At 39.5% G+C, this 27,616-nt stretch overlaps 2 protein-coding genes and 1 long non-coding RNA gene across 3 annotated transcripts; 1 reads left to right on the top strand and 2 right to left on the bottom strand.

Moving 5' to 3' along the window:
• Nucleotides 1–1,159: 1,159 nt before the first annotated feature.
• Nucleotides 1,160–3,958, bottom strand: LOC112165413 (probable protein phosphatase 2C 39). The gene is made up of 5 exons (XM_024301899.2): nt 3,706–3,958; nt 2,560–2,805; nt 2,137–2,413; nt 1,634–1,788; nt 1,160–1,486 (listed from the first exon to the last, which is right to left on the bottom strand). The coding sequence occupies exons 1-5, from the start codon at nt 3,736–3,738 to the stop codon at nt 1,349–1,351; spliced, it is 849 nt and encodes a 282-aa protein (XP_024157667.1). The 5' UTR covers nt 3,739–3,958; the 3' UTR covers nt 1,160–1,348.
• On the bottom strand, nt 3,189–3,684 carry LOC121049426. The gene is made up of 2 exons (XR_005800175.1): nt 3,567–3,684; nt 3,189–3,419 (listed from the first exon to the last, which is right to left on the bottom strand). It is a non-coding gene; the product is annotated as an uncharacterized LOC121049426 (long non-coding RNA).
• Nucleotides 3,959–6,799: 2,841 nt separating the features above from the next.
• On the top strand, nt 6,800–7,591 carry LOC112203539. Its single transcript, XM_024344497.1, has one exon. It carries the CDS (start codon nt 6,800–6,802, stop codon nt 7,589–7,591), a length of 792 nt encoding a protein of 263 aa, XP_024200265.1.
• The last annotated feature ends 20,025 nt before the right edge of the window (nt 7,592–27,616 follow it).

Below are 27,616 nucleotides of genomic sequence, written 5' to 3'. Positions count from 1 at the left end.
CAAATGACCATTTTGCCCTTAATTTAATTAAGAAACTACAACATGCCACTCAGATGCAGATTGATCTCCTCTCTCTCTCTCTCTCTCTCTCTGATCATTGACCTCCGATCTTTGATCTCTACCTCTGGCGCAGTGATGGCGTCCACGCCTGAAGACGACGACGACGCCCTCGCTCAACCTCGCCTCCCGCTTCCCTCTTGCCACCTTCAAAGTCGTCAACGCCGACAAAACGCATGTCTTCAGCAGATTCTCTCTCCTCTCTCTGGAATGCCTCCAGCCCCCCTCCGACGAACTCGATCAGGGTCTCTCCAACGGACCTTCTCCACTTCTCATTCCGGCGATTCTGATAGTGGTGGGCCAAGTACAAACTCAGAGTTGTGCAGCTCCGGTACATAGCGGAAGTCGGTCGCTGGTCTGCAACCGGAAAGAAGGGAGGAGAAGTTGTGGATGCCCAAATCAATTTTTTTTTTTTTTTTGGGTAACATGAGGGCGGATTTTTTTTTGGTAAAATGGGGGCAAAATGCCCAAAAGGAAAAAAAAAAGTTTTATCGGAGGGCAATAAATGTTTTGAATTAATATAATCTCCTCTTCTTTTTTTCTTTAGTCAAAGTTTTATTTGTCTAATTTTAAGAATATTAGTTCTTATTTCAGCGACCAAAAATTCTATTAAAGGGCAATAGAGGTCTATTGCCCCTCTATTGCGGGGCTTTAAAAGTCTATTTGGGGGCAATTACCTTTCCAACGACTTCTTTGAGGACCTCTGACGAGGTTTTCAGAAAAATCCGATGAATAGCGGTCAGTGACCAAAATCCGGCGAAGTCTCCTATAGTTTCTCTCTCTCTCTCTCTCTCTCTCTCTCTCTCTCTCTCTCTCTCTGTAATAAAGGGGTGAGGGTAAAATAATCTCAAAAAAAAAAATATGGGATATTAAGGAAAACCACCTTAAAGTATTTTAGGTAAGGAGGAATTAAAAAAAATTATTAAAGTGAGAAAAAAATACCTAGAATTGGGGTAAATGGACAAAATCCCTTTTAGTAAGGAAGCTTAAGATTAGAGCGACACAAACTCCGGTCAAATTCTGCAAACAAAGGGATTCTTCCCCGAACTACAGAGAATTGATTGACCAAATTATGAAAGCAGAAGAATTGACTATTAAGTGATTAAGTTTGGGCAAACTATTGCAGAATAAAAACCTCATGATGGATGAAACAGTGTACAACATGCAAAGGGAACACCACACCGATGAAGCACACTTCAATGCCATAGGTGTTTTATAAAGACAACATATCTGAGACATTGTTAAACCAAGTTCAATCAGACAAGAAACAAGCCAGAGAGAAATTACACATTCACCGAAATCTTACAACTACACAGGAAATGTCGTCCGAGCTCTTCCTATTGACTGCCTCTTCAGTAAGATGCTTTGCTGCTGCCCGAGCATCCTTAATATTTTTTACGGCATCCACAACTTCTTGGTTTGTCATCACCTGGCATTAGACTATGGTTAACAAATTTGAAGTTCATTGATAGCACAAACATGACATAAAGAAAAACGCATAAATCCAAGCAGTTTCAATATGTTCCTTTGCAGTGTGTGTGTTTGTAATGATTGACTTCAGTTCAAATTAACCAACCTTCCACAGTCCATCACTTGCTAAGACAGCAAACTCTGTTTCATCATCTATCGTCTCCGACATCACAAAAGGTTCAGAACTTAAATGTTTCTTCAAGCTCTTGTCACCGAATGCCCGTGCTACAGCCAACTGCCCATCAACACGTGGTACATCCCCTGAATCCATCAGAACATAATGTCACAATCCCATTACTACAATAGTTGGAACAAAGCATTGCTATGATAACCCTGAGGACTAGAGAATATGTCAATTATTGGTAATCAATCTGGCATGGAAGCCATTCTGAAGCTTATTAGGTCTCTAAGGCCAAAAGAATTCATACTTCCCCACTAAACCCAAACTAGTCTGTTTAATAAGTGATCACATCCAAGTAGAGGGTCACTTGTCCCTGATAAAAATAAGTGGATATCAACAAATTTCTTCTCATATGAAAAGCCAAGCAAGCTCAGTCCAAACAACAGAGAACTTTTTCATGTGTTTTCAAACCAATGAACCTGTATTACCTGGAAAGTTTGATACAAAACCACCTCTGTTCTCGATTTGCTCTCTCTCTGTGCTTGGTTCATGATCAACAGATAGCTGCTTAGCCACACCATTCTTGCAGATAATAGCACGAGAATCCCCAACATTGGCTACCACAAGCTTGCGACAGTCAATTAATATGGCAGTAACAGCAGTTGAGCCCCCTTTGCCCAAATCGACTGCTTTCTCCAGAATGTTAGTATCAGTTATTCGATATGCTTTCCTGACTGCATCCTCAGTTTCTTTCCAGAATTCGGGCTAGAGGAAAAGGAAAAAGAAATGCAAAAGATGTAAAAATACTAAAAGCATAATGTCTACTCAATTATTACAAGAGCTTATCTTGAACCACAGCATGAGGGAACCTGAAAGTTAAGAAAGGTATTGTTGCCTGCTGCATATATTACCTCTTTTAAGATATTATTGAAGAGATTAGACTGCAAGTATTCAGGAATTTCATGACTCAAATGCCCATCAAAGATTGCAAATAGTCCTAGCTCATGGTCTTCAATTTGCTTAAACTGTGCAACAACATAGTCTTCCATAGCATGATGGGATTTTCCCTTTACCAAGTGGTAACCATGTGATATATTATGTGACATCTTGCTCTTACCTTTGCCAGAGTCAGGGTCCGATGGACCTAAAACTTTTTCCTGCAATAAACAAACTCAAAATGAGTTTCTCAATCTGAAACAAATCAAAAAATGAACAAACAACCGGCGATAGTGCTCAAAAAACAACATCAACGGTACAAAATGAGCAAGAGAAAGCAAAAACTTCATATTAGGGGAATCTAGTTTTCAAATTGCAAGGCATCAAATAACCCACTTGCACAAAAGCATATGACAAACATTTATAATAGCTATCCAAAAGCAGAACTAGAATATTAGTAGTTTTAACCAATTCAATGGGAAATATCACATTCCTGACAAAGCAACCAAATACTTGAACTCAATTTTAATCGGAAGTTCAGAACTCAAACCCTGCCACTCTCTCCCAGCAATTAATCAAAGCTAGAAACTCTAAATGCATCATATTCTTTTTAAATATGCTCGTCTTGGCTCTGGTACTCTTTTTATTATTCTTCATATATTTGATCAAAACACTAAACTTCCAGGCAACAACTAGATCTTCCACTAAACATTACTTACGAAATTGACTTGTCTAGTACACAGAAAGGGTATTACTCCTGCAACCTCATCAACTGAAAGTAGCAAAAGCAAAAGCAAAAGTGGGGTTTTGACTTTTGACACATCAACAAAACCTCCTGCAACATCCATAAACCCAAACTATCAACAATCCAGAGTGGACTTCCAGATCTAAAATTAGAACTACGAAAAGCACAGAAACACACACAACAAAGAAGTTGCAGCACCCAATTCAGACAAATGGGCTATTCTCAATCACCACATACAAGGATCTACAAGTAGAAGACTTTAGCCAACATGGGTGTGTTGCTGTAATCAAATAGAGAACCACCCATATGAAGATTGTTCAAACCCATGAAGGGAAATACGTCACGGATGAAAAAGAGTCCAACTTTGTAACCATACCTTCATCTTGTGGAGGATTTCCTTGCCTGTCATCGCTGTCCTGATGTGGAGCTTAATATTGTAATAATAATAATAACAACAACAAAACAAAAACTGGGGGGGGATTGGAATTGGAGCACGGTGGCCAAGAAATGGAGACGGTGGGGGGTTTGTATGGAGGCAAGTGTTCAGGGACAGGGATGAGGATGATGGTGGTGTTGACACGCTCTCGTTCTTCTTCGTCTCCGTCTTCGTCTTCCGTCTTTTTATTTTATTTTTTTTTTCTTCCTATTGGGATTTTTGCGCGTTCTCTGCATTAAATCAAAGACGCGTTCGCGCCGCGACTTTGTCTACTTTTCCTTGTTTTTTATTTTGTTTTTAATTGAAAAAAATGTGTTTCTTTACTTGGATCAATTACCTCGTTGAATTGAATTATTGCGTTATGGTGTGCTGGCCCAACGCTATATTGCGCGTAATAGGGTCGACTGCATGTGTGACACGCACGGAAAGATAGGGGGACAGATTTAAAAGGTCTAGATTTCATTTTATTTTGGTCTACTACAACTTTATTGGCTGAAGCGGGGTCAGGCATGAACCATGATATCCATAAAAAAATTTCTGTGCACCGACGGTGTAAGTGAACTATGATATCTAAGTCGTTGGTATAAATATAAGTCGGTGTTTTAATATGATACAATAAAACTTTTTTAGAGAAGAAGAAAAGTTACGATGGAGGAGAAATAAGCCAAAACATCTATAACATCATAAATAACAATAAAGAAAAACAAAATAATGAAGTTTAAACTTTGGAAGTCCCGAGCTGTCTTCATTACAATTTGAAGCAATGAAACTAGGAGTTATATCTTACCGCACAAAGCCAGTAGAAGAATTACCATAATAGGCTTATGCATCTGCAATATGATTCCCTTTGTGAGATATGTGAGATGAATGGAAATACATTTGAGAAATATAAAACAAACTATTATTCCATTGAACACGAAGTTGCCAATACACCAAAGAAGGAGACCGGAGAAAGTCAAGAATAAGAGAAGAATCAACTTCTAGCCACACATGTTTCCAATCTCTCACTCGAGCTAGTTCAATTGCTTTGATTAACTGTCATTACCTCTACTGCAACCGAGCTTGAGGTGTCAAAAGTAGAAGCAAAAACGCCAAGAACATGACCTCTATAATCCACAAAACCGCACCATACCCACCACGTGTCGATTGATCCTTCCAAGCCCTATCATAGTTTATCTTGATCCGCCCCAAAAAAGAACGATCCCAATTAACCTCTATTATTGAAAAGTTTTTTTTCCTTTAAATCCTTATATTAATTTTAAGTACAGGACATTATTTATCAGTTTTTTTTTTTAAAACAGATTTATTACAGATTAAGTCATTTTAATATTTTTGTCCGCCTAAAGCCAGTCTCAATACAAACACGTGCGTGCTTGTTTTATCTTCTTCCTTTCACTATGATTTTACCCTTGGAGCTTCTAAACAGAGAAAAGCAATTGATTTTGAGTCTCAATCATATCATATATGTATCACAACCAAAATTTGAAGCATAAAGAAAGGATAAGGTCACTCTCAGCATCCTTCTCTTTTAGTTTTGTCATCTCTACGCTTGCTTGCTAATTTTCTTCCATCTGTGAGTTTGAAGATTGTTGTTCATCGAAGATTGTAATTCACAAGTAGGTCAACCCCTTTCATTTTTCAATTCTCTGATCTCTGAGTTTGCCGTGTTAGCAGAATTAATCTCAATTAGCTTAATTACTTATTAGGTGGTTTGCTTAATTAGTATGTTACTAGCAAATTGACCCGCGCAATGCTGCGAGTGTTTTTTTTTTTTTCCAAGTTTCATATATAATAGATGAATACTCGTCTTCTAAAAAATATCTGTGCTACTTAGAATATAATTTTTTTTATTAATAATAAATTAACAACAAATGGGATACAGCAAACAACAAACTTTTTCCATAATTTGTAGAAATTTACAAATACTAAACAGACTAGTTCTCCTTAAAAAAGAAAACAAAATCAAATTGAAAGGATATATGGCTGAAATCTGAATTGTAAAAAAAAACAAAAAAAAAAAAGAGGAATATGGCATAATTGTAATTTCAGTCAAAAGCTGGGGGCAAAACTGTCATTTCACTGTTACATGAACAGTGATGAACAGTGCATCCATCTTTGTCTGCAATTTTTCCTTTTTCTCCCTCCAGATTTCATGACATCAAGAGCCTAGTTCGATCAGTGACCTAGTTTAAGTTCAAATCCAAGTTCATCTACAGCTTTCAAAGTTACAGTTATATTCAATTCTTCATACACTGATATCACACTCAGCTTTTCTCGCAATAGATTTAGATATGTTCATCTTGAAGAACATTCAAGTACTCTACTATCTTTCTCTGCAAGTGAATCATAAGAATAGTTGAAGATTTGTGAAAAAATTGTGAATCTTTATTTTTTGAAACTACAGACACACACATATAAGCAAGTAGACAAACACTATTCGAACCACAGTGTACCTCCCTAATATACTACTTGATGAAACAAACTAGCCAGCATGGTTACTCAAACTTGAATCATTTCTTTGAGGTCAAAATCCATATGGTTTTGTGGATTGCACCCACTCCTTGTCCTCCACAACATGCACTGCATCTGATGGTGGTACCAGTATTTTTTCTTTGGATTAAATCAATTGGAAAAATCATGATCAAAGTATAGTTGGCCAAACCTTGAGTCCTATTGCTATGACATGTGCTGAAATTTTCTCAAAGAGAAGTAGACGATTCTCAAACTTAAATTTGCTGCCTCATATAGACAAAACATTCTTCATTAGAAGTCTAATTTACAAACTTGAGGAATGGGAATGATGATATTGAGACTTATCTGGATAAGCTCAAGGCTGCAAGGGATGTTCGATCTTCAACTATTGTGCATTCATTGATGAGGAAGATATTGTAGTTGTTGGAACTTGTGGGACTTTAGTCCCACATGGAAGAAGTGTTAAAGGCTAATGGCCTTTATAGGGAGCTTCCCATGTAAAGAAGTAAATGGATGGCATGTATAGAAGTGGGCTTTGTGGGCTTTTCTAGTGGGTTTCCCAATGGATCAATCGGTATCTACTACGAAGAATCATGTGGAGAAACCTGAGAAATTCAAGGGTTCGGATTTCAAACGTTGGCAACAGAAGATGTTGTTCTATTTGACAACTCTTCATGTGGCAGATGTTCTCACAATCGAGGCTCCAAAGGATCTTCCCGAAGGAGATGGAGAGAATGTTCCAACTGATGCTCAAAAGGCCGAAAATCAGAAGGCCATTGTTGCCTGGGCGAGCAATGAGTTTCTGTGCAGGAATTATATCCTCAATGCCTTAGACGATTCCTTGTATGATATTTACTCATCATTCAAAACAGCAAAGGAATTATGGGAGTCGTTGGACAACAAGTACAAGACTGAAGTTGCTTGTTCAAAGAAGTTTGTCATTAGCAAGTTTCTGAATTACAAGATGGTCGATGCCAAGTCTGTTGTCAAGCAAGTGGAGGAACTTCAAGTCATTGTTCATGAGTTAGATGAAGAAGGTATGGGACTGAACTCGAATTTTCTTGTTGGTTCTGTTATTGAAAAGTTACCTCCTTCATGGAAAGATTTCAAAGTATATCTGAAACATCTAACTGAGGACATGAATTTTGAGCAATTGGTTCTGAAACTTCGTGTTGAAGAGGATCACCGGAAGAATGAAAGGGCTGATGCTACTTCTATGGAGCCAAACACAAACATGATTGGAGGAAGTCCATCAAAGGCCAAGTTTCAGAAAAACAAAGGCAAGAATGTTGCTGCCAAACCAAGTCTTGTTGCTGCCAAGAAGTCACTCGCCCCACAAAAGACCAATTGTTAGAACCAATCAGTATATACGAACAGTAACCGTATATATATATATATAATCTAAATCACAAATTGAATATATAATAATAATAATCAATTGAAATCAAATAACTTTAATTCGAAATTGAATCACTAACTTGATCAGATAGAGGCCTGCAATGCAGTGACCTAAGACAGAAATTCGCCCCTACTTGTGCTGTAGTTTCAGACGTCTATCTAGAGGATACAACTATCTGGTACAAGTTCTTGCACAAGAACTTGACCCTGACAAATTCTACTTTATGTTTCTCAGAATAACTTTTTGGGGAAAGGAAGAAGAAGATCGATCGATGGATTGTGACGACCGAAGGTCGTCCTTATATAAAAGCCAAGATGAACAGTTGCGTCGGCAGTTGTTTGACGTTGTTTGATTCCATCTATTGCAACTGTTAGATTTTATCCGAAAATTGAACAGTTAAGCAAAAAATAAAATCAGATTTAGTCAAACCGAGCCCAAGAGCCCCAAGGCCCAAGGCCCATCTTTGACTTATATATATTTGCATAATCCAATGGGAAACCCACTAGAAAAGCCCACAAAGCCCACTTCTATACATGTCATCCATTTACTTCTTTACATGGGAAGCTCCCTATAAAGGCCATTAGCCTTTAACACTTCTTCCATGTGGGACTAAAGTCCCACAAGTTCCAACAATACCCCACATTTTCGATTCAAACCCTAACAATACCCCACATTTGAATAGAAAATAAGAGATCGAATTAGGAACGCATCGTTATTTCGGAGAACTTTGATAGGATATGCATCGGAAAATGTGTCTTTTGGACTTGAACCTTTCATAGTGAATACTTATTGGATTTACTTTGTGAAGTAGTGAACTCAAGTCTTGAACTATTCACGTTTTGTAGTAAACCGAGACAACAAGTATCACACATATCATATCTAGACATAGTCCAAATTCTTACGGTTGTGTTCATTTTGGTCCTGAACAACTCCTTACTTCGTGAGAGTTTTAGAGAACTTAGCCATGTTGGTTCTCATAGATGCGACCCCACATCAATCTCATATAGGTAATGCCAATTAAGAATAGTCCGTACTATCCCACTTAAAAGCTATTAGCATTATTAAGAATATATGTTAATATTCATCCCTCAATCGTCAACGGAAAACACACTTTGTTTTATCTTAGGAATGAGCATATATGTGTGTGTTAAATATCTTGAGTCTTCCCCAACTAGTTTGCCTATTGAACCTAGACCATGGGATCTCCAATGTTGCTAGGTTAGGTTTCCGCCAAGTATTGACTCATTGTATTGGCTTTAAGCCCATTCCCCTCGATGTAAATAGGACTTGCTCTCTATTAAGGCCTTTAGTCAAAGGATCCGCTATATTCTCCTTTGATTTTACATAGTCAATGGAAATAATTCCATTCTTGAGCAAGTCTCTAATTGTTTTGTGACGTCGCCTTATATGCCTCGATTTGCCATTGTAGATTTGGTTCTTTGCTCTTGTAAGAGCAGCCATGCTATCACAATGTATGCAAATGGCCGTAACAGGCTTTGGCCACAATGGAATACCTTCTAGGAAATTTTTGAGCCATTCCGCTTCTTCGGCGGCTTTGTCTAAGGCTACAAATTCTGCTTCCATAGTTGAGCGTGTATTCACAGTTTGTTTTGATGATTTCCAAGATACGGCTGCACCTCCAAGTGTAAATACGTATCCACTTGTGGACTTACTTTCCGAATTATTGGAAATCCAATTTGCATCACAATACCCTTCTATTACGGGAGGATATTTGGTATAATGTAACCCATAGTCTATTGTATGCTTTAGATATCGTAAGACTCTTACTAAGGCAATCCAATGTTCTTTTCCCGGATTGCTTGAGTATCTACTAAGTCGACTTACACTATATGCCAAATCCGGTCTTGTACAATTCATTATGTACATTAAACTTCCAAGAACTTGTGTATACTCCAATTGAGACACACTATCACCTTGATTTTTCTTAAGATGACTAGAGGGATCAAATGGAGTAACCACCGGTCTATCATCATAGTGTCCATATTTTCTAAGGACTGTTTCTACATAATGAGATTGAGTAAGTATGTAACCATCCGAATTCCGTTGAATTCGAATACCAAGAATCACGTCCGCAATTCCCATATCTTTCATATCAAATGAGGAATGCAACATTTTCTTTGTTTGATTTATTACATCCTTACTCGTTCCCATAATGAGCATGTCATCCACATATAAACATACAATGACACAGGCGTTTCTACATACTTTGACATAGACACATTTGTCACATTCATTTATTTTGAACCCATTTGATAATAGTGTATTATCAAATTTCTCATGCCATTGCTTGGGAGCTTGTTTAAGTCCGTATAGAGACTTAACTAATTTACAAACTTTATTTTCTTGACCTTTAACAATAAACCCTTCAGGTTGTTCCATGTAGATTTCTTCATCTAGTTCGCCATTTAGAAATGCGGTTTTCACATCCATTTGGTGTATGTCCATATTGTGTACAGCCGCTATAGCAATTAGAGTTCGTATGGACGTAATTCTTGTCACCGGCGAATAAGTGTCGAAAAAATCTACACCTTCTTTTTGACGATACCCTTTAGCTACTATACGAGCTTTATATTTTTCTATGGTACCATCAGGTCTCATCTTTCTTTTAAAAATCCATTTATGGCCTATTGGTTTATGTCCAGGAGGCAAATCAACCAATGTCCAAGTATTATTTTGTATAATGGATTCCACTTCATTTTGAATAGCCTCTTTCCAATAAGGTGCTTCCAAGGATTCCATGGCAGCCTTATATGTTTGAGGTTCTCCTTCAAGATTAAAGGTCATAAATTCGGGTCCAAACTCTTTAGCAATCTTTCCACGTTTACTTCTCCTTGGTTCTAGAATTTCTTCTTGAACAGTAGAAGTATCATTTTCCCCAATTTCAGTACTTTTGTAGTTTAGGAAGAAGTGTAAGTCACTAGAAAAGCCCACAAAGCCCTTAGATATTATGGCTACTATGATGATATTATATCTAAGTCGAAATTGAATCATTACAAAACCACCGGTCTATCATCATAGTAGTCCCACAAGATGTTGTTCTATTTGTTACTGTTCGTATATACTGACCGGTATAGACCGGTCATCTTAAGAAAAATCAAGGTGATGGTGTGTCTCAATTGGAGTATACACAAGTTCTTGGAAGTTTAATGTACATAATGAATTGTACAAGACCGGATTTGGCATATAGTGTAAGTCGACTTAGTAGATACTCAAGCAATCCGGGAAAAGAACATTGGATTGCCTTAGTAAGAGTCTTACGATATCTAAAGCATACAATAGACTATGGGTTACATTATACCAAATATCCTCCCGTAATAGAAGGGTATTGTGATGCAAATTGGATTTCCAATAATTCGGAAAGTAAGTCCACAAGTGGATACGTATTTACACTTGGAGGTGCAGCCGTATCTTGGAAATCATCAAAACAAACTGTGAATACACGCTCAACTATGGAAGCAGAATTTGTAGCCTTAGACAAAGCCGCCGAAGAAGCGGAATGGCTCAAAAATTTCCTAGAAGGTATTCCATTGTGGCCAAAGCCTGTTACGGCCATTTGCATACATTGTGATAGCATGGCTGCTCTTACAAGAGCAAAGAACCAAATCTACAATGGCAAATCGAGGCATATAAGGCGACGTCACAAAACAATTAGAGACTTGCTCAAGAATGGAATTATTTCCATTGACTATGTAAAATCAAAGGAGAATATAGCGGATCCTTTGACTAAAGGCCTTAATAGAGAGCAAGTCCTATTTACATCGAGGGGAATGGGCTTAAAGCCAATACAATGAGTCAATACTTGGCGGAAACCTAACCTAGCAACATTGGAGATCCCATGGTCTAGGTTCAATAGGCAAACTAGTTGGGGAAGACTCAAGATATTTAACACACACATATATGCTCATTCCTAAGATAAAACAAAGTGTGTTTTCCGTTGACGATTGAGGGATGAATATTAACATATATTCTTAATAATGCTAATAGCTTTTAAGTGGGATAGTACGGACTATTCTTAATTGGCATTACCTATATGAGATTGATGTGGGGTCGCATCTATGAGAACCAACATGGCTAAGTTCTCTAAAACTCTCACGAAGTAAGGAGTTGTTCAGGACCAAAATGAACACAACCGTAAGAATTTGGACTATGTCTAGATATGATATGTGTGATACTTGTTGTCTCGGTTTACTACAAAACGTGAATAGTTCAAGACTTGAGTTCACTACTTCACAAAGTAAATCCAATAAGTATTCACTATGAAAGGTTCAAGTCCAAAAGACACATTTTCCGATGCATATCCTATCAAAGTTCTCCGAAATAACGATGCGTTCCTAATTCGATCTCTTATTTTCTATTCAAATGTGGGGTATTGTTAGGGTTTGAATCGAAAATGTGGGGTATTGTTGGAACTTGTGGGACTTTAGTCCCACATGGAAGAAGTGTTAAAGGCTAATGGCCTTTATAGGGAGCTTCCCATGTAAAGAAGTAAATGGATGACATGTATAGAAGTGGGCTTTGTGGGCTTTTCTAGTGGGTTTCCCATTGGATTATGCAAATATATATAAGTCAAAGATGGGCCTTGGGCCTTGGGGCTCTTGGGCTCGGTTTGACTAAATCTGATTTTATTTTTTGCTTAACTGTTCAATTTTCGGATAAAATCTAACAGTTGCAATAGATGGAATCAAACAACGTCAAACAACTGCCGACGCAACTGTTCATCTTGGCTTTTATATAAGGACGACCTTCGGTCGTCACAATCCATCGATCGATCTTCTTCTTCCTTTCCCCAAAAAGTTATTCTGAGAAACATAAAGTAGAATTTGTCAGGGTCAAGTTCTTGTGCAAGAACTTGTACCAGATAGTTGTATCCTCTAGATAGACGTCTGAAACTACAGCACAAGTAGGGGCGAATTTCTGTCTTAGGTCACTGCATTGCAGGCCTCTATCTGATCAAGTTAGTGATTCAATTTCGAATTAAAGTTATTTGATTTCAATTGATTATTATTATTATATATTCAATTTGTGATTTAGATTATATATATATATATATATATATATATATATATATATATATACGGTTACTGTTCGTATATACTGATTGGTTCTAACAATCAGCACAAATGGAGTAACCACCGGTCTATCATCATAGTAGCCATAATATCTAAGGACTTACACTTCTCCCATAATCCAATGGGAAACCCACTAGAAAAGCCCACAAAGCCCACTTCTATACATGTCATCCATTTACTTCTTTACATGGGAAGCTCCCTATAAAGGCCATTAGCCTTTAACACTTCTTCCATGTGGGACTAAAGTCCCACAAGTTCCAACAGTAGTTACCGTGCTTAGGGGTCTCCATTAAGAATTTACAGCACTCAAAACTATACTAAGGGCTCGGTTCGTCAGTTGGTCATTAGGGAAACTTAAGACCATTCTCAAGGCTGCAGAGATTCACATTGAGAATGAAACTCAAGCTAGTAGCTCTCTACCTCTCATTGCAATGATCGGTAAAACTCTAATTCTTGCAACAGGAACATCAATATCTCCTCAAGCAGCACTAAATCATGTTCAAACTCAAGCAGCACTAAATCATGTTCAAACTCAAGCACAATCACCACAAGTACAATAAATTGTGTCACAAGCACAAGTAGTTTCTTCTTCATCAAATGTTCCTCATGGTTTCTCATCAACTGCAAAGTTGCACCAAGTGCTTCTCCTAGTCTCTCACATGCACCAAGTGTACTTTCTGGTTTTTCATCAGCTCAAGCTCTTACTTCTACTGCAAGTATTAATTTTGACTACAACTTAACTCTACAAGGCAGTCCAACTACTCCAATCTCTTTTCAAACTCCATCTGTCCTTATATCAGCCATCTCATATGGTTTTGCACCAATGAATCCATATTCCATGTTAGACTCAAGTGGATGGATGATTACATGCATTTCCATACACATAATTGCATGATTGCATCTAACAAGCATACAGACGTATCTCGGTCTCCAAGGCACAACCCATTAGGATTTAGTGCCTCCAAATTAAGACTTCAATCAGTTTCTCATATATAAGTTATACTCCGCCAAACCATAAGGTACGATATTCATACCAACTTTAGCCACTAATTTAGTTGACAAACATAACTGAGTTGACCATCAAAGTTTATTTGGCTTGTACCACATCGATATCTTTATGATCAAAAGGGTTTTGATTACCTTGCTTATGTTGTAAGTAATCTCTCTCTATGGATAAGGCTTTATGTCTCCCCATCATTGTACTTTCTTTAATATTTAATAAAGTCAAAGAAGGGGACAAGCGGTGGGTTCTCAGAGTGTGGCAAATCCTTTGCGTCCAAATTTGAGGGTGAGATTTGTGCCCTTACTTATCTGTCTCTAAGGATCTAATATCGCACAATCTCGTATTTGCTTAATAATAAAAAAACAAAAAGAACTCCCATATTTAATTTTTACTTTTACACAGAATGTCCCTTTTACTACAATGAGGTTATCTTTTACCACCCTTATCACCCTACTAGTAATTAGAAACTTTTTCTCTGAAAGGATTAGGGCTAGGCATAAATGACCAAAAACCCGGAAAACCGAACAGAACCGACCCGGATCGGCAGGTTCAGGCCGGGTTTTAGACTGAAATGTAGAGTTTTTGGTCTGGTTCGGTCCCAGTGCTATACTTGCCGGTTCGGTCCCAATACTATACTTGTCAGTTCGAGCCGGTCCCGGACCCAAGTTTGTATATGTGGCTTCCACTTATAGGTTATATTCTGAAGTCTATACTAATAGCACAGACATGACTGCAGCAGATTGGTAAGCCCTAATCAGTTATACAACACCCAAATGGCCAAATGACAAAATCGATTGACCTCTTCTGAGTCTTCTCCGCCTCTTACCTCTCATATTCCAACCTCTCCGGCCTCCGCCTAGAGCCATCGAGCCATCGAACGAAACACCCCAATCTTCGACTCTTCCGGTCACCAGTCTTCGATTTATAGGTACTCTTCTGAGTCTTCTCGACTTGTATAGCAATGAGCAGCTGTTGTGAGCCCCCAAAAATTTTGTTTAATTTTTAGAAGGTAATTTTTCGAAAATAAGATTTTTGCACAAGGTGATTTTAGTGAAGGAATCGATTTTGGACATTTTTAGGTATCGAGACTACTAATTGGGCTATTTGAATTAAGTTTGGGCCGAAAATTAAAGTTTGGGCCAATGTCCTTCCAATTGGGCCTAAAGAATTACCAAGGTTTATTGAAGCAAAAGATTGTCGGGATTATTATGAAAAGATACAAATTGAATTTTTAGTAATTCGAGTTTTGGGCATACGACGGAGTCGACTAAGAACATTAGTGATGAAAAACGAATAAAGAAGCGAGCTCAAAACCCGCCTCAATTTTTGGTCGAATTCATCACAGGGTTAGAATTGTCATTTCACATGTACAAGTATAAATAAGAAAAAAAGAAAACCTAAAATCCCAAAACACTCTCTCCCTCACTCTCGGCCGCGTTCTCTCTCTCTCTCTCCCCGACCTCTCTTTCTCACACACTCTCTCTTTTTCCCTCTGCAACCACCGGAAAACACCGATTCCGGCCACCACCTAGCAAAACTGCCACCACCAATCGAACCAGGACCAAATTTCGACCTCAACCCAGCAAGAATCACTAGCATGCATCGCCTCCAGCTACCGCATGCAACCACCACAGTTTCCGCCACCACGCCTAGCCAGAAAGGCTACTTCCAACCACTTTATCCGCTCATCGCCACCATGAATTGATTCAAAACAAGCCACTCGCCCAAACCCCGAAGCCTTGTACCGTCTGACGCCGGAAGACCACCGAACGCACCTCACGTCAGAGTCCTGCCATTGCCCGTCTCCAATCTCCAACTTCCTGTCCGAATTGGATCAAACCACTACCAGAAATGGTATCAGCACCTACCATTTTATCCAAAACCCCATGGTCTTGACCTCTGATTCTGACCAGAGCAGCTGCACGCGCCGCCTCTGGCGCGTGGACTGCCATAGCTCCGCCGTGTATACCACCGGCGCATCTAGCCGTTCTGGTAAGCCAAACCCGAGGCCCTTTCCTTGTCCGGTTGAGTTTCACTTTCGAAATAGTGGATTTCTGATGTTTTGTTCTTCAATTTGGGATATGTGAATATTGGGTTCGGAGGAAAAGGAGGAATACAGATTAGAAGGGAAGGCTTTTGGCCTCGATTTCGAATGTGTTCTTAAAGGAAGGATGAAGAAATTATGGGGATTGCAGGTTGCAGTACGTGGTGAAGGATATGGTCTCGGCAAAAATGAAAATGGGTAAGGAATGCAGGCCTATGAATTTAAGAGTTTGATTGTTGTTTGGACTTCGAGACTAATTAAATAAGTTGTTGTTCTGTTGTGGAGATGGAGACTTGAGGTTCTTGGATTGCTGCAATTTGGAGTATCGGAAAAGATGAACTTTGGTTGGAATCGAATATGCCACGACGGAATTAAACTCCTAAATCGGAAAAGAAGCTTGGTAAGGGTCTGGTTTAGTGATCTTGTAATAGTTATGGTTAAGTTGAACAGATTATGATGGTGATATGAGCATGATGTTGAATGGTTGGAAAATGGATTGAATGAAGTTAATTTAAGATGACATTTTCGAGTCAAATGCTTAAACAGTTTGGTAGGTGAGATTGAAATTGGTTGAATGTGACAGAGTTGGTTATGCCAATTAAGAAGGTGTATCTGATATCAATTTTGGAAATGTCTTTTTGCCGAAGGGTATATTTTGGTGGTAATTGAGAATTAAAACTCAATGTGTTGAGTGAAGTCAAGGAGATTAAGTAATCACAATTGTTTGAGAAATTGATTATGAAAATGGTGGATTTTATTTGTTTGAGCTAAATTAGGATATTGGGTTAACGTTCATGAAATAAGGTTTAAAATCGGAGTATTCTAGTGTCACCATATCCGGAAGTTATCGTAAGAATGTGATCATTCGGGAATGGTAATTACTATTTATTTGCTAGTATTTATTGATTAAGTAAAAAGGGTCAAACTGGTTGACTTGGAATATATTAAGGAAATAAGTATAATCACCATATCCCGAAAGGAGTTTGAAAGGCGAAATCATTCGGGAATGGTAATTATTATTTAGGGCTAAATACTGGTTACTACCTGTGGTTTAGGTCCAAAATCAATTCAATCCCTGGACTTATAATTTCATCAAAAACACTCATGTACTTTCAATTTTGATCTAATAGGTCCAATTTGTTAATATTCTGCTATGGGTTCAACTTATAGTTGGATTATTTGATGAAAAACTTTTTATTTGATAGATTTCTAATAGCGAGATCCACTCCTAAATTGACTATGCATGCCACCTCAACACCATATCATAAAACATAGGCCATATATGAGCCACGTCAAAAAGTCAAATGACTCAATTATCGAAAGACTAACAGATTTGACCTATTAGATCAAAATTGAAACTGCAGGGGTGTTTTTTTATAAAATTAGAAGTCCAGGGACTGAATTGATTTTGGACCTAAACCACAGGGTAGTAACCAGTATTTAGCCCTATTATTTAATTGCTTAAGGTTTAAAAACTAAATAAAATGAGGTCAAACCGGTTGACTGAAATTTTAACATGGAAAAAAGTGTGATCACCATCTCCCGAATGAGCTTACTACGTTAAGTGAATTGTTCTGGAATGGTTACCATTAAATATCGATTCAGGATAAATTGGTGACTCATAAAGAAATTGAGCAAATGAGTTATGAATTGAGTACTTATCAGATTTAGTTTTTGTTAAAGCACTCGAGCGTGTGCACGTGGGTTTGGACAAATGATCGAAAGTTGAGAACGAATCTCATTGCTGATGAGCACTCCATATCTAGGTAGGGTGAGCTGTCCCTTCCTTGTTAGAGGCTTTTCTATATGTGGAATGCTATAGTATAATAATATGTTGCCTGCAAGTATATTTTTGGCTGTTCATTAGTCAATGCCTCGTGATATCTGTGTTAGACTTGCATGTTGAGATACTGTACCCATTGTATGTTTGTACTTGTGACCTGAAAGTGAATGGGACTTAGACGAGTAGATTCCTAGGGATCTCACGGTGTCGATAACCATGAACCTCCGGAGGGGGCTGTGCTCTTATGTTTGTCGAGGAAAGGTGAGTACAGACAGTGAACCAGTCATAGGAGACTCAGAGTCAATAAATTGACACTTTCGCTACTTGTAGTCACAAGGACTACAGAGTAGTTGGCCGGTTCTCGAAGGATGACGAACCGGGTCGGTCACCGATTTATTTTACTTTAGCCGGCAAGTAAGTATCTCGGAGCTCCAAGTTGTGTGAAGCATTCTGTATATATTTTATAAAAGAAAATAAATGTTTGTGGTTGCCTCTTTTTAAAGTATTTTCGATAAACGTGCACAATATTATGTAATAAATATTTTCAAATATAGTATTTTTCAAACCTAGCATGGTTGGGTCAGCCCCTACTGGGCATGCGAGGACGAAAGCTCACCCCTACAACAGTATGCAGGTTTCGAGCATGTGGTCGGGGAGTGTACAGAGGAGGCACATGGCCCAGCTTGGCGCGTTCTTCTTTAATTTTATCAAAAGAAGGTTTTGGTCCTTTATCGGATTTTGAAGTAGCTTGTATGTTTACTTTTATTTATTTCCTACTCGTTTACCAAAACTTCGAGAGGCCCGTAACCCTGGGGTGTGTCTCTCGCACTTGTAGTTACTTAGTAATTTGTTGTCCAAATTGGACTCCAATTGTAAGCCCGAAATTCATAGCCCATTTCAAATTCCACTTTTGAAAATATACTGTTCGGTTGCTAGAATGATTTGTCCAAGAAAGTATTTTGTAAACCAACAATCTAAACCCAAAAGGCCTTGCGATTTCGGGTTGATGAGTTATCGGGATGCTATTCGTGACATGTCGGTTTCTCATTGGCTCTGGGTCGCGGCACTGTGGGACTCCCCTCTCGGGTCACCACAGCTGCTATTCGATTTAGAAATTTGGGATTCAGTTTTCCCGAGTCCCGACTTTGTAGTTGGATAAGTTGGATTCCATTTTCAATTTTGCAGTTGGATAATTGGATTTTGTTTTCAATTTTTTACTTGGATCTTTGTAGTTTGTACTCTCTGAAACTCACCTCTGTTTGTAAATTTGGACTTGGATTTTGTAATTTGTAGATTGTAAATTGTAAATTGTAAATTGTAATCTCACTGTTTTCACATTCTCACCTTTGTTTCATTGTTTGTATTTCGATTTTGTTGAAACTTGAAAGCATTTGTTGAAACTTGATGGTGTTTTGTTTCGATTGTCCATTCTGCAATCTCTACTCTCTGCTTGCAATTGTTGAAGCATTGCTGCAATTCCCAGTTGGTTGCATTGATTGATTTGTAATTTGTTTACCTACTTGCAATTGCTTTATTGTTGTCCTGACTTTGTGCTGCAATTTCAGAATTCAGACTTGATGGGACCCTCATCGGATTCAAGTCACTCATTGAGTTACCATTCGACTCATTCTGATAGTGAGAAAGATGAAGCAGTTGGGAATGATGCAGTAGCTATCTGTCAGCAAGCTAAAAACAAGGAACTAGAAGTTGCAGTTGCAGTAGAAGGTGTAGAGGAAGCTCCAACTCAGGTATCCTGCGGTGAGTCAAAAAAGAGAAGAAGAGAAAATAGAACGAAGAAGGCTGCCCCGAGGTTCTTGTGTGGAATTATTACGAGAAGTATGACAGAACACTCTACATTGAAAAAGATGGGAAGAAAGAGGAATGTGGATTTGAGAAACGAGCAAAATGCCGGTATTGCGCCGCTGACCTTGCTGCTGATTCTTTATTTAATGGTACAAGTACTTTGCGTAGATATATAGAAAAGGTGTGTAAAAAGTATCCTGGGGGGAGAATTTGGAAGACAGTTAGCAAGTATTGATTGGTGATGGTGGAGCTTGTTAATGTTAGTAACCAAGGGGTTTAATTAACGTAAAAGAAAGAGAGAGTGAGAGAATGTGACACGAGATGTATAGTGGTTCGTCTCCCGCCTTAGCGGGAAACTACGTCCACTTGAAAGTTTAACTAATGTGTTGGGCCTTGCGGCCCAAGAGGATTACATGAGATGTAATGGGATGGCTTCTAAGTGTGAGGAGGGGTCCCTTTTATATCTAAGGGAACCCCTCCACTTTACATTTTCTTCCATGTGGGATGCTAAACCCACTATTATAGTCTTTAGAAAACATGCTTGTGAAGGTAACTTGGCAAGGCCGGGAAGGTGGTTTCCCAGCGAGGTATTGGCTGTTTCCAACTATTGTGGCGTAGCTTGGACATCCGGCTAGGTGATGCATGTCGCGGTTAGGCCCCACCGTGGCTTATGGGCCCCCCTAAAAGGGTGTTACTTATGCTTGGTGATATAGAAAATAGCCTTGCTAGTAGAGGTATCTACAAGTCCCTAAGTAAGAGGAGCTTCTTGGTTGGGGAGTTATAATCATGAAGTCATCAAGCATAAGCAACCAGGCGGCACGGAGCCCCTACAAGTCCCCGAACTCCGTAAGCAAGAAGAGACTCTTTAACCTGCATAACAAAGACAAAAGCACGCACTTGTAGAATACTTGTTGTATTGGTCAACAAATGTGAGTTGCATTGATATGTGTTGGCATATACGAATGTGCGAGGTGCGTGATACATGTTGATGTATACATGTGAATGTCGTCGAATACGATCGGTTATGATGTATAGACTCGAGAGTGCATGTAATTGTGTGAACATATGAATTACATATGACAAATGCGTGATCCGCGCAAGAAAACGAATGAGGTCGATTTGATGAGGTTACACTCGGTTTAAGTTGCATGAGTGCGATGAAGGCAAGCGTTTGTAATTCGTGAATGATGAATACGTGAACGCTTGTGTTTGTTTGGTTTTCGCTCGTATTAATGGAATGAGAAAAGAATTTGATTTGTTGCAAAGGACAAATGGTAGAAGAATTCAATGTTCCATTAATGTGTATTATGTCGAGGGGATGTGAGTATAAAACTTGGGAATGCCGGAAGGTAAGAGCGTGAAAGCTCGGGGGTGCCGAGAGGGCATGAGCGGAAAACTCGGGGCTGCCAGGAAGGTGTGAGCGGAAGGCTCGAGGATGCTGGGAAGGCGTGAGCGGGAAGCTCGGGGGTGATGCGAAGGCGTGAGCGGAAGCTCGAGGGTGCCGCGAAGGAGTAAGCGGAAGCTCGTGAGTGGAAAGCTCGAATATGATGCATGAGGCATAAATGTAATCGTTGTTAATTATGCTGGGCTGTATGTACAAGTCCCCGAAGTCCCCAAGTAAGAGGGTTTTCTTGCGGGGTTGATACCAAAGAGTAGCTTTGTGCCGTGTTGCTAGCATAATTAGTGCAAGTGCGTCGTCCATTTAGAATTGGTCTGAGCGAGCGTTTATGCCCTTTCGGGTGGGCCCCCTGCTAGGCCCTCCAAGGAGTCCTCCACTCCTAGGTATAGACCTCCGTATGGTCGGAAAATTATTTGATGAGGGGAGCTGCGTTTAAGCAGTGGGTGTTAAGTAGCGAACCTAATCTTTGATACCTAAGCGTCGGGGGTTAACTGTCGGATCAATGGTTGCCGTGACCTACGTTAACCGGTCCCTTTACTCTTTCCCGAAGGAGAAAAACTTGACTGCAATGCCGCGTAGCGGTCATTGTCATTATCAGGCGTTGCCTTACCGCTTGGCAGTTGGTCGTAGACCATAGACTCGTTGAGTCTAGACCCGTTTGGGTCTCTTTCCCGTGGAGAAAGTTTGACAAAATATGGTGGCCAAGAGGCTAGACAAAATATTTTACATATAGTGTACATGTAAATCTTACTAATTGTATGAACAACAAATAAGCATGACATAGTTTGTCTAAGTAAGCGTCACATGTTTATTTAATTGAGTTACAATTAAATAGAAGCATGGCATATGTGCATATCATGTACTTGTTGTAAAGTTGCTAATAACATTTTGTATTTTTGTAGGCATGCTTAAGGATCATTGAGATCGATATTTAAAGCATGGGATTGCATGTAAGGCATAGCTAGTGGTTTTTCTAAATCTTCGAAATGTTGTAGGCATGCTTAAAAGTAGTAAAAGCATGTAAAGACATGGCAATGGTTCTAATTGCAAGAGCGCAAAAGATAAGATATGGTTACTTATCTTATGCCGATTTGGAGTGAGTTGGCGTTGGAATTGATATAAGTACCCAAATCATGTTGGAGTTGTCCAAGCATGACGCTCCATTACTTTGGCGAAGCACCTTAGTATAAGGATGATGATTTTGTTAATTTGAGAGGTGATCGGTGATTATGCCTCCCTAACATAATATAAAGCAAATGATTAGTAATTGATATATATCGCAAGATGCCAAGTGACCGGTCACACTATGTAAAATCATTTACTTTGTGAACATGCCCCAACTAAATGAGTATGTACAAATTTGCGACAACCTATGATGTAATGATGTATTTGGCTAACGCAGGTAGATGTCCCGATTTGAATACCGGTAGGCATGATAATATGACAAATGCTAATCAAAAGTTCTTACAAGACTAGTTATCACTTAATGAAGCACATAACCATATTCTATAAAGTTTAGGCATGCTTTTGATACAAATGTTTGATAGCGTAGGGTAATGGTCACAACCATTTGGAGACAGCATGCAAAGTAGCCAAGTGTCTATGGGCCTAACAGGCTTATGTGTGATTAATTTAGCCAAGAGTTGTAAGTAAGTTAGTCCAACTGTAGTCAAGAGATAATGACCAATGAATACCAGATGTGGTGTTTTAAAGCTCAAAGAATATCAGATACTTGTGTCTATATATGCTGATCAATATCAAATGCTTATAGCTGGAACCTGGAGGTAGTAAACCATACATGTATAAAGCATCAAGATAAATATGTGTTTAGTACATGTATATAGTGTCCCATGCTGTTAGTGTGTGGCACTTGATCATAGAACGTAGTGAACTAGGCATATAACTGATATAAGTGAATTGATGAGATATAGACCATCACATGGCAAGTGGTTCATGTACCAAGTAGTGCGCTGTATGTGCATCTTGTTACTATAAATATATGTTTATGTGAGTGTAGTAAGAACATAGATGCTATATATGTTTGATAAGCATTGAGCATGACATAAGTTGCCACGGTAATTTAAACATGGCCAAGAGTTATTATCATATATTGGCAACACGTATCCTTGTGTCAAAAACGAATCCAACAAACATGGCATGTAGCAACTAAATATAAGTTTGCTTTCCAGTGAAGAAAAATGAATTTGAAAGTTCCTGTTCATTTTGTTGGACAACATGGTTGGTCTAGGATATGTGTAGCAGCAATATAGTAAGTGAGAAAATAGATGTGGCATTGATAATTGTATGTCAATGAGTGAACCTACTTGTGCTATACGTGTGCATAGAAGACAAGGACAGTAAGACATTGAATTTTAGCCATGTCTCTGTTGACTTCTACCTTGATCATGGGCAAGTGGTAGGCACGTGTCGTGCATATCAAATAAAAGAAGACTTAGAAGACTTATCTCGTTGTCTTCTGCTGCAAGCGAAATTGATGAAGAACCCAAAATTCGGAGCGAGAGCTCGGTGACAGCTGCAATTGCATATTGCAGATTGGCCAGTGAGGAGTGCTACTCAGCTGAGCTTTGGCCGTCGGTGGAGGGTAGCGGAGGATGCTAGCGGTGGAAGCTTTTAGTCTGCGGTGGCTCCTAGCGGAACGGAGCTTTAGGACATTAGCAGATCATGGACGGCAGAGCTCTTGGCCAGTGGAGCCTTTGTCCAGTGGAGCGGAGCCTTTGACCAGCGGTGAAGCTCAGATGTGAAGCTATCCGACTGTGAAGCTTAGTGGAGCATGGCCAATGATGCTTGCTTGGAGCTCGACGGAGACAGCGGAGGCCTGGAGCTCAACGGAGGCTTGACGCCATGAAAAGTTGATGCTCCGCTGACTCTTGGGTTAGTGGTGTATAGTCCAACGGAGGGAGCCAACAGAACTTGGTCAGCGGAGGAAACTAGCGGAGCAGGCCAGTGGTGGAAGGTTAGCAGAGATTGTCCGGCGGATGCAAGCCAACAGAGGCAGGCTAGCTAAGTTAGTCCGACGGTGATACCTAGCGGCTATGCTCAGCGGAACTTTTCCCAGCGGTTTGCGTCATAGGTGTTTAGATTAGATTGTTGGGTGCCAAAATTAGATGGCGTTAGCTTCATAGCGCTCGCCGGCGCTGCTGTTGCCGCTGGCGTGCTTTTGCTTGGCAGTATCGTTCTTTGATTCCGCTGGCATCGACTATTTGCTCCATTGGTGTCCTAAAGACAAGATGGAGAATGGTGGGTGAAACCAAAAATGGAGTCTGGGTGTGCATATTAGATCTCTAGGTGTCCAGAGTGATTTGGTGTTGCACCATGAGCTCGACGGCCTTGCTGTGGCTCGTTAGCCAAAAGTAGCGAGCCGAGGAGATACTCATTGACGTAACGAGGAAGGCTGGGAACAGCGACCAAATGAGACGACTCAAAATTTCTTCTTTTTTTTTCTTTTTTTTTTTGGGGTTACCGCTGAAGATGGGTAACGTTTGCTGCTTGATCTTGGCTTAGGAGTTGGACGCCCAAGATGCTCAAAATTTGTTTTTTTTTTTCGGTTTAAGTTGGAGTTGACCAACCTTATCAGTGTTGACCGGCCCCGATGGGAGTTGGCCTGCCCCCGATGGGCGTTGACTCGACGCCTACAGGTCAAAGTTCGTGGTAGGTGACGAAGCTTTTGTGTTGGCTTCCCACAGACGGCGCCAATGTTAATGTTAGTGACCGAAGGGTCTAATTAATGTAAAAGAAAGAAAGAGTGAGAGAGTGTGACACGAGATGTATAGTGGTTCGTCCATCCGCCTTAGCGGGAAACTACGTCCACTTGAAAGCTTAACTAGTGTGTTAGGTCTTGCGGCCCAAGAGGATTACATGAGATGTAATGGGATGGCTTCTAAGTGTGAGGAGGGGTCCCTTTTATAGCTAAAGGAACCCCTCCACTTTACATTTTCTTCCATGTGGGATGCTAAACCCATTATTCTAGTCTTTAGAAAACATGCTTGTGAAGGTAACTTGGCAAGTCCCGGAGAGGTATTGGTCGCTTCCGACTACCGTGGCATAGCTTGGACATCCGGCTACGTGATGCATGTCGCGGTTGGGCCCCACCGTGGCTTGTGGGCCCCCCTAAGAGGGTGTTACTTATGCTTGGTGACATAGAAAATAGCCTTGCTAGTAGAGGTATCTATAGAGCTGAACCTAGCTTGAAAGTTAATAAAGGGTGGTCACAAGAATCTTGTGTCAAAGCTGCTTGTCAAATGATAGTTATTGATGAACTGCCATTTAGCCACATTGAGAATGAAGGGTTTAGGTTGTTCTACAAGGTAGCAGTTCCTCGATTTGAAGTGCCTTCTAGAAGAAAAATAGTGAGGTGTTTCTTGGAGATGTACGAGGAGAAGAAAGAGGAGCTTCGAATGGTTTTAAAGAACCACAGAGTGTGCTTAATGACATATACGTGGACATCTGTACAAAACATCAATTATATGGTGTTAACAGCGCACTTCATAGATAGTGGTTGGAATTTGCACAAGAGAATCTTGAACTTTTGTGTAATTCTCAATCAGAAAGGCGCAACAATTGGAAAGCTGTTAGAAACATGCTTGCTGTAGTGGAGGATAGACAAGGTATTGACTGTGTCTATTGATAATGCTAGTGCAAATAAGGTGGCAATAGAGTATCTACAAAGGAAAATGGCTGGATGGAAGAACCCCCCAATGTTCGGCGGCAAGTTCATGCATGTGAGGTGTTTGGCCCACATCTTGAACATTATTGTTAGGGCTGGTTTGAAAATTACGGATACAAGTTGTGCTACAATCCTAAATGCTGTGAAGTATATTAGAAGTAGTTCCAACAGATTGGACTGCTTCAAGGTGTGCATTGACAAGGAGACGGTGGAAGGCCACATAGATTCTCAAAAGATTCTAGCTTTGGATGTTCCAACGCGATGGAATTCCACATTTTTAATGCTCGATATAGCTTTGGAGGTGAGGCCAGCTTTTGATCGGATGGCTGATGAGGAAGAAAATTAGTACAAAGACTATTTTGATGAAGATGAAGAGGTTGAGGAGGAAGAAGATACCGAAATAGAAGTTCAAAAAAAATTAGTTCAACCAAGAAAAAGAGTTGGGCCACCAGTAAAAGCAGATTGGGATAAAGCTAAAATAATTTTGAAGTTCTTGAGGGTTTTTTACGATGTGACAATGAGAATCAATGCAACCAAACATCCCATTGCTCACAAAGCTTTTCATGACATTGTAGCAATAGAAGCTGAGATTGATGCACTCTTTGTGCCTCCGGAGATGAGTGATGGAACTCATGGAAGTGAAACTGAACTTCTAATGATGGAGATGGCAGTGAAGATGAGAGCGAAGTTTAGGAAGTATTTTGGAATGGTTGATGATATGAATCAGTTGCTATTAGTAGCCCTTGTTTTGGATCCTCGATTCAAGTTGAAAAACATTAGTCACATATGTTTAACTCACCTCCAATTTGATGCTGCCGAAGCAAAGGCCAAGGCCAATGAAGTCAAGGAGCTGTTAGTTTCCTTAACTGATCTCTATAGATCATCAAGCAATGCATCTTCAAAGAGTAGAAGTTCTAGGAGTAGCACTAGAACAAGCTGCGTTATTTCTAGCAACACAAAAGCAACAGCCACATCTTCCAAGTCCAAGTCCAAGGAGAAGACCAGGAAAATGTTCGGGAAAATGGCTGAGATGTTAGAAGGTTGGCAAAGAGCCCTAGCTTAATCGGACAAAGTTGTTGTTGAGAGTGAAGTTGACCGGTATCTACTTGATCCAATGGAGAATCCCAAAGATGAAGATTGGCAGCTGCTTGATTGGTGGAAGATAAACGGCTGCAAGTATCCAAACCTTGCTCTTGTTGTAAGAGATGTACTTGCAATCCAAGTTAGTACAGTAGCATCTGAGTCCTCATCCAGTACCAATGGGAGAGTCATTGGCCCTTTTAGGAATTCTTTAACTCCTCAAAGTGTGGAAGCATTGATTTGTTTGAAAAATTGGATCAAGAAACGAGATCAATCTGAGATTGGATATTATCCAAGTCTAGAAGAGCTTGAGTGTTATGAAAAAATGGAAAGAGGTACATACTGTACATTTGCTGCTGTTTTAAAGTTCAATTACTTTATTTGGTGTTTTGTCGTTACATTTCATTGCTGATTGTTTCATTTGTAAGTGGTATTTCACTTGTTGTTTGACTTGTTCCATTGTTGATTGTTGTTTCACTTGTTGCAGATGTAGCAAAGGGAAAACAAGTAGCTGTCAAAACTGAAGATGATGCAATTGCCGTAGCTAGAACCTCAAACTCTGCAAAAGTGTCCAAAAAAAACTGCTGTTGCAGCTCCTTCAACAAGAGCTGCTGCTGGAACCGTTAAATCTGCAAAACAAGTGCTGCTGCAATCAACCAAAGCTAAAGGTATTATCAAAATTAGTGCCTTACAACCTTTTTTTTGTTTTTATTCCTAGTAAGTTCATTGGATTGAAGTATAAGTTGTATTGTTGCAGGGAAAAAGAAATGAAAGGAGAAGAAGAGCAGTAGCATAGCTACACATGTGGAATTGTTGATTTGTTTTTAATTTGTTATTTTGTTGAGACAATGAGAGTTGCTGAGTTGGAGAATTGGGATAAAGCTTATTGAGTGAATTTGGACATTTGGTGGCTTGTTGGCTTATTGTAGTTTGCAGATTTGTGGAATGGTTTTAAACTTTCAATTTTCAAACTTGCTGGCTTGCTGCACAGGTCTTGTTGACTTTCAGAGTTTCAGTTATTGTCTTATTGATTATTTGAGTCTTTGAGTTATTGAGTCCATTGTCTTATTGACAATTCGAGTTAATGACTTTTA

This window comes from Rosa chinensis, chromosome 5 (genome assembly GCF_002994745.2).
Source record: "Rosa chinensis cultivar Old Blush chromosome 5, RchiOBHm-V2, whole genome shotgun sequence".
NCBI classification, from domain to species: Eukaryota; Viridiplantae; Streptophyta; class Magnoliopsida; order Rosales; family Rosaceae; genus Rosa; species Rosa chinensis.
Note: the sequence above shows the minus strand (reverse complement) of the source record. Positions and strands in the feature narration are given on the sequence as shown.

What these genes read in the sequence shown, in the direction of transcription:
- LOC112165413 (XM_024301899.2), bottom strand. Translation starts at nt 3,738, where the DNA reads ATGACAGGCAAGGAAATCCTCCACAAGATGAAG. An exon ending in AAATCCTCCACAAGATGAAG is followed by an intron (nt 2,806 to 3,705) that starts GTATGGTTACAA and finishes TGTTTATTGCAG; the next exon opens with GAAAAAGTTTTAGGTCCATC. An exon ending in TCAATAATATCTTAAAAGAG is followed by an intron (nt 2,414 to 2,559) that starts GTAATATATGCA and finishes CTTTTCCTCTAG; the next exon opens with CCCGAATTCTGGAAAGAAAC.
- LOC112203539 (XM_024344497.1), top strand. Translation starts at nt 6,800, where the DNA reads ATGGATCAATCGGTATCTACTACGAAGAATCATGTGGAGAAACCTGAG.